General features: G+C 42.9%; 1 protein-coding gene across 6 annotated transcripts in view; it reads left to right on the forward strand.

The window, feature by feature from the left end:
- Positions 1–12,613, forward strand: part of FGD4 (FYVE, RhoGEF and PH domain containing 4) — a 179,276-nt gene that overhangs the window by 93,098 nt on the left and 73,565 nt on the right. The window contains exon 1 of one of the 6 annotated variants that reach the window (XM_037878630.2): positions 6,082–6,100. The exons of 4 other annotated variants lie outside the window; for them this stretch is intronic. Coding sequence is in view for 1 of the 2 variants with exons in the window: in XM_037878615.2 (XP_037734543.1) it covers positions 7,693–7,708 (16 nt within the window). In the remaining variant the exon portion in view is untranslated. Of the gene's footprint in view, positions 1–6,081; positions 6,101–7,501; positions 7,709–12,613 lie in introns of those variants that run through there. One more of the 6 variants, XM_037878615.2, reaches the window with a different exon arrangement.

Genomic DNA, 12,613 nt, shown 5'->3' on the forward strand with positions numbered 1-12,613 from the left:
TCTGAAAACAAGGCTGAATGTTTGTTTTCCTGTGGAAGGGGTGGAAGGAGGACAGTCAGGCCAAGCAAGGAGTGTGAAGAAGCTGGACACAGGAGGGGTTTTACATAAGTGAAACGGAAAATAAATTGTATTATACTTACAGCAAATTGCTTTTGTGGTGTTTGTTTTTCTTACATCTCTTTTGTCTGCTAAAGGATAGTCCCTTTGGAGGCAGGGGACTGTATTCTATTGTGTGTTTGTAGGGTCTACCACAATGGGCTCCTGACCCTGGCTGGGGCCTTCAGTCACTATTGAAATCCAGATGAAAAATATGAAGAAATGAACACAGGTTTCCTAGGCCAGCAACCTAACCACTGATCCACCTTTCATCTCTGAATGTGGCACTAAATTTGCGATACGTACTTGGTAGTGTTTGAGTTACCTTTCAATTTAATTTCCAGCAGTATTTGTCTGTTTGGGAGGACTTGAGCTTCTCATTTAGAGCCTCAAGGATGGGGAATCACAGCTTCTCCTCTTTGCAGTTCTTCTAATTTTTAAATTTTTACCCAGTGCTCGCTCCAAGGGTTCATCAATATATTGATATTCTCTTTAAGATATTTGTAATAGGTTCAAAACCTACTAAACCGGCTGGAGTGGACAGACCTCCATTTGATAGCAAAGGGGTGATCAACCTGTGGCTCTGGAGTCACATGCGGCTCTTCAGAAGTTAATATGCAGCTCCTTGTATAGGCACAGACTCCAGGGCTGGAGCTACAGGTGCCAGCTTTCCAGTGTGCCGGAGGGTGCTCACTGCTCAACCTCTGATTCTGCCACAGGCCCCGCGCCCACTCCACTGCTTCCCGCCCCCTCCCCTGACCCTGCTATGCCCTCGCTCCTCCCCCTCCATGCCTTCGGCACACCACAAAACAGCTGATCGGGAGGTGCGGGGAGGCGCGGATTGGTGGGGCTGCCAGTGAGCGGGAGGTGTGGGGGGGTGGGGTGGAGGAGAGCTGATGAGGGGCTGCTGACATATTACTGTGGCTCTTTGGCAATGTACATTGGTGAACTCTGGCTCCTTTTCAGGCTCAGGTTGGCCACCCCTGTGATAGTATGTCTTTCTATCCTGCTGTCACTTGCCCCTAGAAAACACAGTTGTTGGGGAGGTGTTAATTTCAAAACAAAGAAACAGTGCAATTTAAAATTATTTTTGAAGGAAACATGGACTCCTGTTGTTTGCTGAAATGCAGTTTTCCTGTTTGTTCACCTTGGTGAGAGAGTTAGTGGGATCATCCCTAAACTTTTTGAATTAGAGGAAAACTAGGATTTGAATGGTGAAACCTCAAGGCTGTATTCCAGTTTCAGATATATACGAATGGGACTTGCATTTGTGCATTCAAAGTCAAAATATGTGCCAAAGATTTTAAAATAACCAAAGCAAAATTGTTATTTTTACTGTGTGTTTTGGCAACACTCTGTCTGGTGACATTACTCAACATCTGTACCAGAAAGGAAATAATTAGTGGCCCAGTTCCAGAGAACTGACTATTCAATGCAAAGATAGTAAGCCAATTATTAATAACTTAATGATGATAATAGCTTATTTTGCATATATATAGCACCAAGCAGGGCTGTGGGGAATACAAGTTTTAAGGTACTTGCTTCCTTAAAAATGGTGAAAATATTACTTGTTGGGGATTAGTTACTCTTGGGGTTTTTGGATGTTCAAAATACTAGTTTTTAAAGCAGGTTCCATATCTTTTTGGGATCTAATATTGCATCGGTTATGGAGGCAAAACACCATTTGGACTGCCTTTTAAGTAGTTTCCCTACTAAAATTGCCTATGTGTGGTAATAGGAAATGTTTTTGTAATAAACTGATATTGTAGTGGACCGTGCCTTTTAAATACGCAATTTCATTACGAAGTAGTCCTATCTCTCAAAGCTTGGAGGTGGTTGACAGACAAATTTAGATTCAGATTTGGGAAGCGCAGTTCAACCCCACCATCTGCTTCATAACGCATCCAGATGTGAGGAGAAGATGGGGACTAAAACATATTTCAGAGTGGGGAAAGGGAAATTCACATCAGGATGTACAAGTGAGGATAACTAGTCAGTAGGAGAGGCACTTACCTCTTGTAATGCTGCTACTTCGGGGCTCAGATGCTGGTAAAATTCTTGAGCATGAACTGGGTATTAGATGAAATGTGATGGTGGTGGTTGTTTTTTAAATCTCTAACAGTGTATTTGCCATGGTACTGCACAAAACACGCATACAGTGCACTGCATGACCCCAAATGGTTCTGTCTTAAAGTGTAGCAGGATTTCTATGATAGATGAGTAAGGCCTGGTCTACAGTACGCGGTTATTTCAGAATTAGCTGAGTTACTTCGAAATAAAACTGATTCCGTCCACATGACCAAACCAGTTTTTTCGATTTAAAGGGCTCTTTAATCCGATTTCTGTATTCCACCTCAGCAAGTGGAGTAGCGCTAAAATCGAGATTGCAGTTCCAGGTTACAGGTACTGTGGACGCAATTCAATGTTATTGGCCTTCGGGAGCTATCCCAGAATGCTCCCTTGTGACCGCTCTGGACAACACTCTCAACTCCGATGCACTAGCCAGGTAGGCAGTAAAAGCCCCAGGAGTTTTTGAATTTCCTGTTTGGTCACCATCAGCACAGGTGACGATCAGCACAGTCCACCATCACAGGCAACCGTGCAGAGTCCACCATCACAAGAGACCACGCAGTCCCGGATTCGCAGACGAGCTCCAGCATGGTCCGAACGGGAGGTAGTGGATCTCATCACATGTTGGGGAGACGAATCTGTTATGGCAGAACTACGTTCCAAAAAAAGAAATGCAAATACATATGCTAAAGTCTCCAGGGCCATGACGGAAAGAGGCTACTCCAGGGACACAGAGCAGAGTCGTACAAAAATCAAGGAGCTCAGGCAAGCGTACCAAAAAGCCAGGGGAGGTGAACGGGCACTCTGGGTCACAGCCCCATACATGCTGCTTCTACTGTGAGCTGCATGCAGTTATGGGGGGTGACGCCACCACTACCCCACCACTGTCTGATACCTGGCAAGGGGGAGTTATTGGAGGACGAAGAGGAGGAGGAGGACAGTGCACAGGCGGCAAGTGGGGAATCCGTTTTTCCCCCCTAGCCAGGAACTAGTCTTATTGTTGGAGCCAATAGCTTCCCCCCACTCCCAAGGCGGGCTCCCGGACCATGACACTGGAGAAGGCACTTCTGGTGAGGTGAGAGCTTGATCGGAGCCACGCGGTGGGGGGGGAAACCCAGCCACACTGGGTTGTTCGTATTTAGTTTAAAGGGCTCATCTCTGTTCAGAGCCTCATCAGAGCCACGCGGTTGGGGGGGAAGAGGGCGGGGACAGTGTTGTGTGAAGTGATCATCCCAGAGAGCCTGCAGGCCCTCCTTCTATATGGCAAACCCACCAGGCATTGCTTGCTATCGGAAAGGGGAACCAGCAGTTTGAAAGCATTGAAATGAATGTGGAAGAAGCAGAACCCTGCGTGCCCCCTAGGGCTTACCATGGCTGCTTGCAAACTGAATTCTGTTGCCCAGCCGCATGCGATGGCTTACTTGCTTCTCAACTGTGAGGGCAGCTCTCATTTTGGTGTCTTTGCGCTTCAGGGCAGGGGACAGCAAGTCACAAAGTTTCATGAAAGTGGCCCTACGCATACGAAAGTTTCTCACCCACTGGGAATCATCCCATATCCGCAACACTATGCAGTCCCACCAGTCTGTGCTTGTTTCCCAGGCCCAGAATCGGTGTTCCATGGCATGAACCTGGCCCAACACCACCATGATCTCCCAATCGTCACATGCCATGCTTCTAGGAACGTCTGTCAATGTCCACATCACTATCGTAATCACGCTGTCGTCGCTTCCTTGCCCAGTTTTGCAGGTACTGCACATACTGCTGAATAATGCGCGAGGTATTTACAATGGTCAAAACTGCAGCAGAGATCTGAGCGGGCTCCATGGCTATGGTGCCTGCACGGGTAATCCTGGAAAAAAGGCGCAAAACGTAGGAGAGCAGAGTGGCAGCAGAAGAGGTGCTGTTCAGTTCACAAAAGCCAAAAAAAGGCGGGAAATGGTTGTCTTCTATAGCTTTCACAGAGGCGGGAGCCCAGGACAGACAACATGGAGAAGCTCGGTAGCGCAGCAAGAGTGGAAGAGCAGAGTTGGCGGCGGAAGCTGTGCTGCTTGGTTCATGATGGCTGAGCAGAGTTGGCAGCAGAAGCGTTCGATGAGGAAGAGAGAGAGTAGATAGTAGAGATTACTTAGGAGGATGAGAGGAAATGTGAGGTGCATCCATAGCAGGAGAGCAGCAGTGCACCATCTGCTGAAAGCAGTATGGCGTCTGCACTCCAAAAAGGCTCAAAACAATTGTCTGCCATAGCTTTCATGAAGGGAGGAGCGACTGATGACACACACCCAGAAACACCCGCGAGAAGGTTTTTGCCCCATCATGCACTGGGAGCTTAACCCAGAATTCCAGTGGGCGGCGGGGACTGCAGGAGCTGTGGAATAGCTACCCACAGTGCAGCGCCCCAACATTCAATGCTAGCCTTGGTACTGTGGACGCCCTCTGCCGAATTCACATGCTTTAGTGGGGACACAGAAGATCGAATGTATAAAATCGCTTCCGAAAATTCGAATAGAATAATTTTGAAATAACTTCATTATGTAGACATACCCTAAATGTAGGCGGCTTTGACTGGTGAGCTCATGGAGGAAAGGAATTTTAAGAAGGAATTTGAATGGAGGTGGTGATACCTTCCACCTTTAGTGTGAAAGAGAATTCCCAGGTACAGCAAGAAAGCATTAAAGAAAATCTAGAAGAAAGCAGTAAGTCAGGAGTGGAATAAGGATACAAAGGGAGTGGTGAAATAAGGGATTTGGACAGGGAATAATAAAAAAATGAGAGCAAAGCTGAACATGATGCAAGTCTAAGATACTATAATTTCTGTGCTCAGGTACTGAAAGAGGAGCTGAGTTTAAAGTATGAACTTTAACTAATTAAACCTGCAACAGAGGTGCTGGAACAATTTGTATAGTGGGGGTGTTGAGAGCCATTGAATCAAACTGTAAACCCCGTATATGATGGAAACCACTTCAAGCCAGGGGGTATGGCAGCACCCCCAGAACCCATAGTTCCAGCACCTATGACCTAAGCTGTCCTGTCAGTTGCTTTTCCTACTATATGCATCTCTTCTGTTCACTTGGTGTGCAAGTTACACCAATTTATACTCACTTGCACCATCTTACATATCACCTTTCAGTCTTCCTGTAGACAGAGGCAGAGGTGTGCCCTGTGAAAAAATTCAGAGCAAAGCAAAAATATGGTCTGAACAGCTATTGAAAAGATTACTTCAGCTGTGTGAATTAAATGAAAGCTGCCATGTTCTGGTTCACATTATCCAAATTTACCAAGAACAGACAGTCTGATTTAATCCATTTTGTTCCTCCTGCCCCAGAATGAAATTCATTCAGGGCTTTTAAGCTTTTTGTTTTTTCAAGCCTGGGGAGCATTTGTTCCTGTCACACCATCTATTTGGATGAGGAGGAAACAGGGTAAGTTGCATTTATGTATCTATTTTGCTGACCACTTTTAGTTGTGGATACTGTTTGATATGGTCTAAGCAAAATTACACTTGCAACAGGGCAATTGTCCTACAAGGCCAATGGGGCATGAAGGAAAAGGAGAGGGGTTCTTAGCAAACTAGACTTAGGAATCTTCAACAGTTTGTATGTAAATAGTAATTATTCTTTCTAGTTCATCTCTCATGTCTGTACTTTTCTAAGATTTGCATTTACACAATACAAAATTGACTCTTATTTATCTCTTTACTTATTGTCATAAATATAAAGGGAAGGGTAAACACCTTTAAAATCCCTCCTGGCCAGAGGAAAAACCCTTTCACCTGTAAAGGGTTAAGAAGCTAAGATAACCTCGCTGGCACCTGACCAAAATGACCAATGAGGAGAGAAGATACTTTCAAAGCTGGAGGAGGGGGAGAAACAAAGGCTCTCTCTGTCTGTGTGATGCTTTTGCCAGGAACAGAAAAGGAATGGAGTCTTAGAACTTAGTAAGTAATCTAGTTAGATATGCGTTAGATTCTGTTTTGTTTAAATGGCTGATAAAAATAGCTGTGCTGAATGGAATGTATATTCCTGTTTTTGTGTCTTTTTGTAACTTAAGGTTTTGCCTAGAGGGATTCTCTGTTTTGCATCTGATTACCCTGTAAGGTATTTACCATCCTGATTTTACAGAGGTGATTCTTTTACTTTATTTCTTCAATTAAAATTCTTCTTTTTAAGAACCTGATTGCTTTTTCATTGTTCTTAAGATCCAAGGGTTTGGGTCTGTGTTCACCTATGCAAATTGGTGAGGATTTTTATCAAGCCTTCCCCAGGAAAGGGGGTGTAGGGTTTGGGGAGGATTTTGGGGGGAAAGACGTTTCCACGCGGGCTCTTTCCCTGTTATATATTTGTTAGACGCTTGGTGGTGGCAGCAATAAAGTCCAAGGGCAAAAGGTAAAATGGTTTGTACCTTGGGGAAGTTTTAACCTAAGCTGGTAAAAATAAGCTTAGGGGGTTTTTCATGCAGGTCCCCACATCTGTACCCTAGAGTTCAGAGTGGGGAAGGAACCTTGACACTTATATTTACCTGCAAGCAAAGTCAGAGGCTGAAGAGAGAGGTGGTTGAGACAGAGGTGAGCGAAGAGGAAAGCACAGTAGGCCTCTAGTGCTAACAGTGTACTGGCTTCATTCTCTGACCCTGTGCCTTCCTTCAGTATTTGTGGCAAGGACTGTTCCTCAAAAATTGGACTTTTTAGCCACTCACAATGCTCCAGCATGATACAAGTTTTTTGAGATGCCGTCAAAATATGTACCAGGGCACTGCCAAGCACATGGTTTAAGAGCCTTACTATTTTAAAACTGTATTCTTTCCAGTGACCCCATTCTATTACCAGTCTACACCAAAAAGGCCAGCATTTTATGAATACATTATAGAATCTTTTTTGGTTATACCTCTGCTCTGGAGTTCTAATCTTCACGTTTACTGTAGTTCAAAGAAGCAGTTTAAACACACTCTGTTTGCACAATGAAAAGGATATTGGAAACAAAAGTGACTTAGTAACAATGGGAATGCAAATACCAACCAGAGGAAAGGGCTACTGATTTTATCATTTAACCTTGTTTTTTTATACAGTGGTGAAATTAAAACAGTTGTAAAAGCTTCCAAAATAGCTGAGGCATTAGATGAAAACCACTTACTGTGTTCCCCTGCGCTTTGCTCCTGCGGTTTGAAGGTTACATAAGTTGATTCCCTTGTTTTTCTATTTACCAGGAATAAAACTGCCTCCAACTGACTCTGTCTGTCTCCTCACTTGTTAGTTTTGCTTGCTGCGCTCGCTCTCTCGCTCTCTCCTACACAAAACAGACATGCCGTCAAAGAGGTGGGGCATATTACATGCTATGTCTTTGAACTGTAAACTTTCAGTATATACCGAGCATCTGATTAGAACTCCTCAATGGTCTGCAAAACTTGTAAATGGGGTATATGTGAACCTGTTATATGATCTGAAACCTGTTATATGATCATTACCATTGTGAAATCGATTACTGGTGCATACAGCAGCATTAGAGTGAATTTGATATCAGCATACTGAAAACCATGTCCTTTGATCTAGGTAAGGCTGGCTTGTTTGGATTTTTGAATTGTTTTTTGTTGATTGTTAGTCTTTTAATTTGAGTTGTTGCCTGCGGAATGTGTAATAGTGTTTTAGGCCAAAGACAAATGAAAAGCAAAGTTTTATATCTGGTGTCTTAGAAGTGTATATATATATTATAAATTCAGCTGCTTGATTGTGTAATACATTTGGAACATATTTGTTCAACTGACAGATCTGTAGATTTTTTTTTTCTTGGAGTGTTTGCTTAGTTCATTGTGCAAAAATACTTTTTCTGCTCATCTTGCTACTTTCACCTCAACTCTCAAACAATTGAGTTTGCAGATATTTAAGTGCTTTCTATTTCTGGTTTGCTATTGAGCTGACAGCAACAATTCTGTTTACAGTTGAAAGGTCCCTAGACTATGTTGCTATAAATCAGTATTGTCTGAAATGTTTATTTTCTCAGTGGTTCATGAATTAAGTACACATGGTTAATTTTGGGAGAGACAGGTTTGCTTTGCCAATTAATTCTGTATATGTGGTCTTGCAGTGGCCACTTTCACTTACTCTATGCTTATTTTTCGAACTTGGTTTGCAGTAAGGAGTAGTGTTTTAAAAAAAAAAAATTGCATTGTAATTTCAGCCTTGATAAGTGCTTACTGTGCAGGGACACAGAGTGTAAACATTCTCTGACCCTAAGAGCAAACTAGAATATTTTTTGAAAATGGAATCTAATCCAAAATTAGAGATGAAATAGATTTGTGAGGGGGTACATTGTAAAGCCCATCACCCCTGGCTGTTCTGAAAAGCACAGAACCAGTTGGCAGGGGGTAGGAGAAGTGAGAACTTCTTCTATGTGCTTGGATTTGGGGTTTGATCTGGGGTTTTGATAGCAGTCTGCTGAGGAAGCTTGGGGTGAACTATGCAGCTAACTCTGCAAGACTCCATTCTCTGCAGGTCTATCCACCCCAACCGCAGTCCTCCCGACTTCAGCTTTTGCTGATGTCAAACTTCTCACAGGTACACTGGGTGACATGTCACCCATATCAAGCAACTCCATTGGCTCCTCGTTCATTTCATGTACCAATGCATGGGCCCAGAGGTTTTTAAAACCATTCTGATTTTGTGTCTTAGCTCAAAGAACTGGTCTCTTATTCCTCTCCTAACTCCCTTAATTCGTGTACTATCTTCTGTGCACCTTTGCACAATCTCACCATGATGGATGCAAGAATTTTTCTCTCTACATTCCCCCCCCCCCCCCGCTTTTGTATTTTTATTTCAACTTTGTAACACCACCCTGTTTTGGGGACACAATGTGTGTGAAAGAATATGCTTCATAAAGTTGTATTGTAAAACGTTACTGCAGAAAGGAAGTTGGCAGGATGTGAACAGCTGTGCGTTGGAAGTAAATGATAATGCATATGGTCCTTGTACATAGTATGCATACTTTTTTTGCTTTTTGAGGGGAAAAAATGTCTAGAGTGGTTATTGTGGTCAAATTCTGTTCACATGGTATTAAGAGTACAATTCTTTGTTAGTTGCCATCAGAGTGATGTGCGATAGAACAGAGGTTCTCAAACTGTAATCCACGGACCACTGGTTCAGGTGATCCGCGGATAGTTCCCTCTAAGGTGTGAACCTGGGTGGCCGCACACAAGAGAATGAAGGGCCACCCACCTAATTAGTGGAGTCGCGCAGGCATGGCTCCACTAATGAAGTGCCTGGACCCTGGAGAAGATGCACATGTACAGTGAGGTGGTGGCCTTGGGGGAAATAAGGGGTAGGTGGGAGGGGGCAGTGGGGTGAGAAGAGGGAGTGGGGGGAATTTGGGATGTGCAGGGCTGCGGCGGCCAGAGACAGAGGTGACTTTCCCCAGCTCCAGGGCTGCAGCTGCCAGGGAGAGATCCCCCACTCCTTCCCAGCCCCAGCTCAATGGCTGCTGCAGCGGGCAGAGGGCACATCCATCACATTAGAAAGGTAAGACTACTGATATGAGTTGTGTGCTTTTATTTGTAGAACAAAAAAAGTTAGATTTTTTTTTTTTATGTAGCGCTTTTATCCAAAGCGCTTTACAGTCGTTAGCTAATGGTTCAAACAACATTTGGAAAGATCATTAAGTAGTCCATCGAGACCCTCAGCAATTTTCAAGTGGCCCGTGAAAAAAAAAAGTTTGAGAACCACTGCAACAGAACAATTGGTAAAGGGCAGCGCTTGCCTTTTAGTTTATGGAAACTGATCAATATTGGGTGATTAGGCAATTTCACTCAGGTTGTAACCCCTCCAGAAAAGTACTGCTATCTGCAGAGGCTTGCGTCTACTAGTTCAAACTGGATTCTCCAGCAACCGACAGACAAAGAAGGGACTTTTGGATAAAAAGCCTGAGTTTAAACTGACTCAGGGTCGTCTTTCTTATCCAGCAAACAGGGCCTTCTGTTCAAGGCTCCCCCCCCACCCACCCCCAAATCCTTTCAGGGAGGATTGGAAGGACTTAATCTAGTGAGGCTATATAAGATGGGTGACCTCTAGTAAGCTTTTAGCATGCATATATTTACTATTTTTAATGTTTTCTCTGTAATGCTTTTACCTTAAGAATAAATGTGCTTGCTTATAAAGAGCTGTGTGGTAACTTGTGACTGCTGGCCATTACAGCTGCTCATAACCTTCAAGGAGAAAGCAAAGTGCAGGTGCTGGCCTGTTGGGGATATAACAATGTAGCCAGGCAGAACTGTGCAGCCTGGAAAAACCCTGGTCAGGAGGGAGAGAGATGCGGGTCTCTGCCTAAGAGAGGTGATGTCTGAGAAGCTGTGAACCTAGAATGAGTGCCTTCGAGGGACCACAGTTGCCATTAAATGGTACTGGAGCTTCCAGAAGAACACCAAATATTGTGAGTTGGCAACAATCTGTTGATTTTAAGTTGCCTTTTTTACCTGGCGAAAGGTTTAGAAGCTTTAATTTGATAAACCGAAGGAGGTTATTTGCAGAAAGAAGGACTTGGGAGATTGAGGGCCTTTCCCAGACAGGCCACAGTGGATGCTGCATGGGCTCTGGCAAACCCCATACAAAGACACTTGCCTTCATGAAACACTGGTAACTTTACAAGGAGGCTTATTTCAGCATTTTTTTTTTTTTCCAGTAGCATGGGATTTTGTGGAAAGTTCCTATTCTTTTTTTATTTTAGGAATACTATAAACACCAGGACAGCAAAGTGATTTAAATTGTCATGTGATGCTTCAGCTGTTTTCAGTGTGCTGTGCTTCCAATAAGCAATTAAAGTCTTTTTACATCAAAAAAACTTAGAAGTATTCCCAGTTTGGGAATTAATCAAGTGATGTGTGCTAATACTAGTTGGTGTAATGAAATAACTACACTTTTTTTTGAGTGGGGGCAGGGAGAGGGGTGAAGGGTTTGGATAATGTAAAAACATTAAACTGTTGATCTTGGTCTTTCTGGATTTCTATTATTACTGTCAACCTGATCGTTTAGTAACATTTTAAGCAGAGTAAATTAGCATTTAATTACACAGAGTAGTTGAAAGAATTGATGAAAATCTGTTCAACCTTCAGTCTGAAGTGAGTATTTGAACAGCAAAACAATGTTCTCTGACAGATGAGATTGTTTTAATTTTTCTTTTGAATCCAAGACCATACTTAATGTGACTATGACTTACTTCCTTAATGATGGTCATTATGCTCTGACGATATATGGAGGCCTAAGTTTTCATAGGCAATGTCCGCATAAAAACTTACACCACTGTGGCAAGTTTAGTAGAGGAGAATGACAGGAGACTGCAGGAGGGGTTCCAACTGAACAGTTTCACAGGAAGCCCTAAATTTGCTTAAATCAGCCATTTGAGGCTATTCTTATGGTATTTCCAACCAGGTCAAAAGCAGGAAGTACTGGAATTCTTGTGAAGTTTGCAGCTTGAGTTCTTTATATTTGAGTTGGTGCTGCAGACGTTCCCAGGGAGCTGCTGTTTGTTCTGTGTTGTGTAGATGTTGGCTGTTAATTACTTGGCAGCAAGCTGGGACTACTTAAGTAGCCTGAAAATGGGCTGTGTGCCCCAGAGATGAGAAGAAGCGTGCTAAACAGAGCAGCTGTAGTGCTGCAGAGAGGCAATGCTGGTATTACCTATGTCAGGGGGCAGTGAGCACAGGACTCACAGCCTGCTTCAGTCTGCTCTAACAACCGGGATGATTTTCTAAGGTATACTTCCCTTTTTATATGATTTTTTTTGGGGGGGGGGGTGTCTTTCAGCAGTAAATGTTAGTGTCTGGCCTTTGTTATGGAGTTAGCCCCAGTGGATGGCATTCTAGAATTAAGGCACTGCTTTTAAAACTTCTTTTCAGATTTGAATCCACAGGTCTTAAAGTCATGGTGTTCTTTTTGTGCTTGAGTTAGTGGGGCTACAAGTGGTTATGCCATACACATTCTCCACTTCTGCGATTTGTAAGAAGAATTTAGAAATAAAAGATAGTTCACGCTATTAACAACAGTTTGGGTCAAGTGTTGAGATTTGTTTTCTTTTATGGCTCTTTCTTTTGTGTCTCTTCTATATTTCAAACAGATTTTATAATGAGTCTTTTTATATCATATAAAATAAAATGTGTGGTCATTTTCAAGACTTGAAATTTTGTATTTAAATTAATCAAAGGAATAGTCCGTTTTAAAACTTCTTTAATTAGTTTGTTTTTTTCTTCTTGGGGCTAGGTATTTTCTTGCAGCATCCTGTTTCTAAAAATATTACCTAGTAGCACAGAGCCTTTGATCAGTGAAAGATATCTGCATTCATCTTTTAAAATGTATGGAACTATTTTTAAAACAAGACTACTCTTAAGCAACTTGCTTAACTGCACAGATCAATAGCCAGTAAGACTGACGGACCAGAAGGTTACAAAAGACATTAGACAGACACATTAAAAATGT

Source organism: Chelonia mydas, chromosome 1, assembly GCF_015237465.2.
Source record: "Chelonia mydas isolate rCheMyd1 chromosome 1, rCheMyd1.pri.v2, whole genome shotgun sequence".
Classification (NCBI taxonomy): domain Eukaryota; kingdom Metazoa; phylum Chordata; order Testudines; family Cheloniidae; genus Chelonia; species Chelonia mydas.